Here is a 7,255-nt window from a genome sequence, read left to right as displayed (position 1 = left end):
GAGCTCGGAGGGAGGACAAACAGGATGAGCCGGGGATCAGGCCATTGTTCGGCTATTTACAGGCTGCTGCTCACTGCTGGATGATGATCGGAGAAACTACAGCGCTGTACAGACCATCAGCCGCAGCGACATGCGCCAAGTGGATGCGACACTTCAGCAGAGAGTGCGGCGCCGAATACTCATCACCCCCAACATACTGCTGCACAGTAATGATACTAGTGGGGATTCAGGAGCCAACTGTCGGAATTTATCCACCTGACGAATTATTAAATAAATATAAATATATATTATTAGTATTTTTATATTTGTTATTATATTCATTTATAGAAAATAATAGATAATTACAACTAATTGATGGGACATGAAAGATAGATGGACAGATAAATAATAGGTGATAGATAGATAGATAATAGATAGATAGATAATAGATAGAGAGATAGTTATGAGATAGATAAAATAAAATAGAGGCAGCACACCAATGTAGTAAATTAGAAATAAATATTTAATGACTCATAATAGCGACGTTTCGGTCCATATGACGACCTTTCTCAAGCTTGATTTATATATATATTGGAGTACTGGTCTTACCTGGGAGGCTTTGCACCCTATTGCTAATTTGCTGCTGGCGCTGCACCTATATTTATATTTTTAGATAGACAGATAGATATGAGATGATACATAGATAGATAGATAATAGATACATGAACAAATTAATAGTTTTCATTTCTGGGTTTTCTCATCTTGCACTGATGGTTTGTTTTATGTCCTAAAATCACATTACTAATTATTCCTTTGCACTAACAGAGATGTAGAAAATTTAATAAATCACTTTGAAATAAAGCGATTACATGTCATCCGCATTTTTGCACAATGGAGAATGTCATGAATTCAATCTTTTATTAATGACAGTGATTAGTGACCGGTTACACACTTGTCCAGGAGCACTAATAATAACAATAAAATAATAATAATAATAATAATATAATATGCAGACCCATTATTGCAGGATACAATGTATCAAGCCCTCAGGCCTCTGATTATTTTGAACCATCCAGTTGGTGACCCAGGATAAGGGCTGCTGTGATTGGCTGCTGGTTGAAAGGGGGCCGATTTATTAGGTTAAAGCTCCATAGAAAATACAGTGCAGTGGGCGTGGCTAGAGTGGAAAGGGAGAAGCCGTGCTGATTGGCTGGGCTTGCGGCCAATCGGAGCGGAGGGGGAGAACTCTTGTACTGTGCAAAGTTCCAAAGTTTCAGCCAAACTTTTTGCAGCGCTGCCCGAGCTGTGTACTGTGCCTGCACCTCACCCCGGACTGCTGGGGGCCAATCCAAGATTTAGGGGACCTGTCCTCATGATCCAGGAGTTACCAGTCCTCCAGACTCTACATCTAGGAGTTTAGAGCCCTCCATATTTCAAGACAAGGGACAGAAGGTGGAGAAGTGCACAACCCAGGACTGCTGTGCGCCCCTATAGGAATACTGGAGCCCTATATCTTGAGTATCCAGGGGATCAGCAAAATTCAGGACTAGTGACACCAGGAAGAGGGCGGCCAGCGAGATCCAGAGCCCAGGCTGGAAGATGTACACCACTGGGCTGGCTCCCTTCTATGCAGCTTCTCACTTTAATCTCTGGTCTGCCTATTGCTCTGGGGGCGCAGCCGGGGGAGGGGGGGCTGGATTCCCCCCACTAGACCCTGGGAAGAAGCCCTCGTTCTGCATCGCTGACATCTTACATGTTGGGGATCCTGACAGCCCCCCTGGCTCCTCTGGCCTGACAGCAGCAGCAGCCCACCTGGGGATCCTCCACCCTGCACAGTACCAGCAAGCAGGGTCCCCACTCAGACCCACCCCTGTCACCCCAGACTCTGCTGCTGCTTTCCACCACAGGCTCTCCCCGCTGTCCCCCTATCACAGGGCCATGTGCAGCAGCAGCCCCCGGATACAGCATGGCAGCTCCCAGCCAGCCCCCTCCAGCAAGGACCTCAAATTCGGGATTGATCGGATCCTGTCCACAGAGTTTGATCCCAAGGTGAAAGAAGGAAACACACTGAGAGGTGATTACAAGATGATTATTGTATAGAGATAGCTGTGACAGGAGCAAAGCAAAGTATATAGTGTATAGTATATAATATATAGTGACAGCTGTGACAGAAGCAAAGTATACAGTGTATAGTATATATAGTATATAGTGACAGCTGTGACAGGAGCAAAGTATACAGTGTATAGTATACAATATATAGTGACAGCTATGACAGGAGCAAAGCAAAGTATATAGTGTATAGTGTATAATATATAGTGACAGCTGTGACAGGAGCAAAGTATACAGTGTATAGTATATATAGTATATAGTGACAGCTGTGACAGGAGCAAAGTATACAGTGTATAGTATACAATATATAGTGACAGCTATGACAGGAGCAAAGCAAAGTATATAGTGTATAGTGTATAATATATAGTGACAGCTGTGACAGGAGCAAAGTATATAGTGTATAGTATATATAGTATATAGTGACAGTTGTGACAGGAGCAAAGAAAAGTATATAGTATATAGTATATAATATATACTGACAGCTGTGAAAGGAGCAAAGTGTATAGTATATATAGTATACAATATATAGTGACAGCTGTGACAGGAGCAAAGCAAAGTATATAGTGTATAGTATATAATATATACTGACAGCTGTGACAGGAGCAAAACATGGTGATAGCAGTACATCACAACACTGCATAGTATATAGATATAGTATATAGTGACAGGAGCAAAGCAAAGAATGGTGATAGCAGAACATCACATCACAACACTGCACAGTATATAGTGAGGAGTGATTAAAGCATGAAAATGTCATCCACACACTCAGATGACACCTGGGTATCTCATTATTATATGTAGATGTATTCCTATATGCAGGTGACCGCCAAAGGTCATTAATGCATCCCAATCATATTCATAAATCATATTCCTGTATGTATATGTGCATATCATACACTGGGGAAATATTCCTAAGAGCAAATGACCAAATATTACATTCTTATCCCATGTAGTAATATTATAATATCTATCTATTATCTATCTATCTATTATCTATCTATTATCTATCTATATATTATCTATCTATCCATCTATCTATTATCTATCTATCTATCTATTGATAAAGAGAAATATATTTGAATACTATAATGTTGACTACATGGGATACGAATATAATATATGGTAATTTGCTCTATACCTTGCTAGATATATCTCCATTTATCTATATATATACGCACACACATCTATAATATTGCCTATGTCGGGCGATATCAGACTATATAAAGTATATTCATATATTCAGGTGACAGCACTACCTGTGACTTCTATACATACAGTGGTATAGTGGTCCGTCCTTGCAGATGTAGCAGAGCTGGGTTTCATGTTGCACATAACAATACGCTTATGTCATTGTACAAAATCGATAAAATAACAGATTCAGCTCAGCTAGATCTGTACAAACTGAGTGTTCACCAAATTATAGCATTATATGTAAAACGCTCAAGGAAAGAAACAAAGAAGTAACATTATATACTGATGAGCAATTGTACAAATATCCATATATTTGGGAGAAAACTATCAGCACATTCTATGCATTGCATACACAGAAGAGTGATCTGTAGCCGTGTAACAATTATTATTTATACATAATCATCCTATTATCTCACATATATAAATTCTAGTTAATTGATATATATAATATCCATCTATCATACTGAGAGCTCATCAGTGCCTGAAAATGTCACTACTCAGTCTGATGTTGGTTCAGAACTACAAGTGAATAATTCTTGAAGGAGAGTATAATGAAAATAAAAAGAAAATGTTCATATTTTAGAAGATATGATGGAGCAATTCTACACTGTGCGGTGGAGAGTTCTAATAAATAATGATGATAATATAGTAGTAATGAAATACTAAGAAAACTGATAGTACTGTAATAATAATAATAATCGTCAATGAAAGGCAGAAAGATAATTAGCCCATAAATAGTTATCATTCATAATTCTTACTACTTTATCTTGTATACATATGTATGTGTATACACATGTAAGTACTGAATAAAACATTATGGATACAAATTAAGAGACTATTATTATTGATAACTCTTACTATATTTTATTATGTATATAAATATATATATATACACACACATATGTGTATATATATAATGAATAAAACATTCCAGATACACATTATGAGACTACTATCTTTGATAACTCTTACCATATTTTATTATGTAAATATATATATATATATATATATATATATATGTATATATATATATATATATATATATATATATATATATATATACACACATATATGTAATAAATTATTATGTACACAAATTAAGAGGCTGGTATCATTGCTTCATGTAAAATAATATAAACATAGGAAATAAAAGAATATTAATAATGTGTTTTAATATAATATGCCTCCATAAATCCTTTCCCTGAAATGAAGGACCCTAGGAATTTTCAAGTAGGTGATCACTTTTTTTTTTATCCACGGATCACCTTTGTATCCCTCCTGTGGGATTTCGGTGCTTTCAATTAGATTGTTAAAAAAAGGAACAACAGTGAGGAAGAAACAGAGATTTCCGTGCGACTTTTGGTTGTTTCTGATTCTTCTGTGGATAAAAATCAATAAAGTCATCATAGTCATACAGAATATTACTGAATGAGATCCAGTCAGAATATTAATTATACTAAACAGTTTTCTATACTTTTTATTACTATTATTTTTGGTGTAATTTTATACTTTATTACTACTCCTGTTATTATTACAAGTTTGTTATAATTCTAATAATTGACTATCTTGTGAAAGTTGCCATTTTATTCTCATGGTTTTTGGTTTCTAATTATTAATACAACAACATAACAACATCTATTACTTTAAAAGCAAATATTAATTTTTATACCAGTTTACAATAATTAATAAATTTACACAATTTCACTCAACTTCAATATCATCATCATCATCCTCACATGAGCACACAGCATAGCAGTACAGCTGACATTTCAGCAGAGAATATTTTTAGATTTAGTATTTTTTTGTACAAAATTCCAGTAAAACTGTGATATTATGTAGAAAGTAGATTCGTGGGAGAAGCTTTTTAGTACTAAATTGCTATAGAAATATCCTATAATAGACAGAGGGCTGGGGACTTTAGAGCTAGGTGGCTCAGTGGTTACCTGCGCATAAGGGAGTTCAGTGGTTACCTGCACATAAGGGGGTTCAGTAGTTACCTGCACATAAGGGGGTTCAGTGGTTACCTGCACATAAGGTGGTTCAGTGGTTACCTGCAAATAAGGAGGTTCAGTGGTTAGCTGTACATAAGGGGGTTCAGTGGTACCTGCACATCATAAGGGGGTTCAGTGGTTACCTGCACATAAGGAGGTTCAGTGATTAGCTGTACATCAGGGGGTTCAGTGATACCTGCACATAAGGGGGTTCAGTGGTACCTGTACATAAGGGGGTTCAGTGGTTACCTGCACATAAGGAGGTTCAGTGGATACCTGGACATAAGGGGGTTCAGTGGTTATCTGCACATAAGGGGGTTCACTAGTTACCTGCACATACGGAGATTCATTGGTTGCATGCATAAAATTGGTACTTACATGTGAGGATTAGTTTTGGGAGCTCAGTGGTTATACACACAATATGTTACTTAAATGTGGGGGTTAGATTTGGAGGCTCAGTGATCACACGCATAACATGTTAATTATATAGGGTAGAAGGGTTTAGGGGTCTCAGTAGTTCCATGCTGAATATTTTACATATACTGTATGTGGGTATTGTGTCTGTGGGGGAGTCAGTGGCTACATGCAGAAAATGTGACATATATGAGACTGTTATGTTAAGGAGGCTCAGTGGTTAAATGCATAAAATGTGACATATATGAGGCTGTTATTTTAAGGAGGCTCAGTGGTTACATACATAATATTTGGGTATTGGGTCCAGCCTATAACAGAGCTCTGTCCTTTCTGACCACAGATCTGACCTCATTAATCAGCTCAGGCCGCCAGTCAGGGGTCCTTGCCCCCCACATGCAGTCCACAGCCGGACAGTTCTTCGCCTCCCTAGAGCCCCTTACAGAGACCTCCACAATCCTGGGGCAACTAAATACACACCAGAGGAACTCAGTGCAGCAGCAGTTCCAGGACACCTTCCCAGGTACTACTTTCCCTATTATCATCAGTAATAATAAAAGTAGTAAGAAAAAGTTTCCTATTAATTAACCCTTTATACACAATCCTTATACTCGTTTGCAGACTTCACAGCCTCTTGTAGGATTACTACCTTAGGCAAAAAAAGTCTGTTACATTGTAACCATTACATTGAAAGCCAATCATTAGGTCTGATTAATTAATTAACATATTTGCATCAGCTATTAATAAATTCTTTGTCTATGTCCCACATTCATCCACAGCCTGTATCTATATGGTTATTATAGATTCCCCCCCCCCTAAGAATAATCCTAAGAAATAAGAAGAGACTCTGTTAGCCCTCACCCTGGCCCAGATTTTAATGTATTTTTTTTGTTTTTACATAAAAGTCACAAATTGTATATTTTTGTGGAATTATATTGTGTCATTATTACCTATTTTCTACATTATTTTATATTCCATTGAAGTTTATTATTAGTTATGAATTAGTGCATCAGTGCATGGAGTTATATTGTACTGCTTGTATTATATTGTGGACTGTCACTTTATCATGTCACCTTCAGCTCATAAATGGTGATGATGACTGCTGCAGAGGATTGTGCTCTCTTCACTGACTGCTGATGCTCTTCTTTCAGGGCCCTATGCAGTGCTCACCAAGGACACCATGCCCCAGACCTACAAGAGGAAAAGATCCTGGTCCAGAGCTGTGTTCTCCAACCTGCAGAGGAAAGGGCTGGAGAAGAGGTTTGAGGTGCAGAAGTATGTGACCAAGCCTGACAGGAAGCAGCTGGCAGCCATGCTGGGCCTCACTGACGCCCAGGTAAGAAGATGGCACCATGTGGTGGTATCTCTGCACAGCTCTGGGGTCCCTGCAGCCTGATGTGGGGATTAACAAAAGGATTCATGTGGAGAAGAAAGATATCAAAGAAATTAGAATCAAATAATATTACATGGAGGGAGGAGGAGGGTTCCTGTGGTCTGTGATGTTCCTTGTACAGAAAAAAATATTTTATCTATTATATATCTATTATATATCTATCTTATATATCTTTCTCATA

At 37.7% G+C, this 7,255-nt stretch overlaps 1 protein-coding gene across 2 annotated transcripts in view; it reads left to right on the top strand.

Moving 5' to 3' along the window:
* The first annotated feature begins 1,231 nt into the window (after positions 1-1,231).
* HLX (H2.0 like homeobox) overlaps positions 1,232-7,255 on the top strand; it is an 11,042-nt gene continuing 5,018 nt past the window's right edge. Inside the window, exons 1-3 of one of the 2 annotated variants that reach the window (XM_073671905.1) lie at positions 1,232-2,053; positions 6,025-6,204; positions 6,833-7,017. In XM_073671905.1, the coding sequence (XP_073528006.1) occupies positions 1,579-2,053; positions 6,025-6,204; positions 6,833-7,017 (840 nt within the window). In that variant the 5' untranslated portion in view covers positions 1,232-1,578. The remainder of the gene's footprint in view (positions 2,054-6,024; positions 6,205-6,832; positions 7,018-7,255) is intronic. The other variant, XM_073671906.1, reaches the window with a different exon arrangement.

This window comes from Phyllobates terribilis, unplaced genomic scaffold (genome assembly GCF_046119375.1).
Source record: "Phyllobates terribilis strain yellow unplaced genomic scaffold, ASM4611937v1 Scaffold_3__8_contigs__length_932513732, whole genome shotgun sequence".
NCBI lineage: Eukaryota > Metazoa > Chordata > Amphibia > Anura > Dendrobatidae > Phyllobates > Phyllobates terribilis.
The sequence above is the reverse complement of the archived record's forward strand: the minus strand, read 5'-3'. Positions and strand labels throughout refer to the sequence as shown.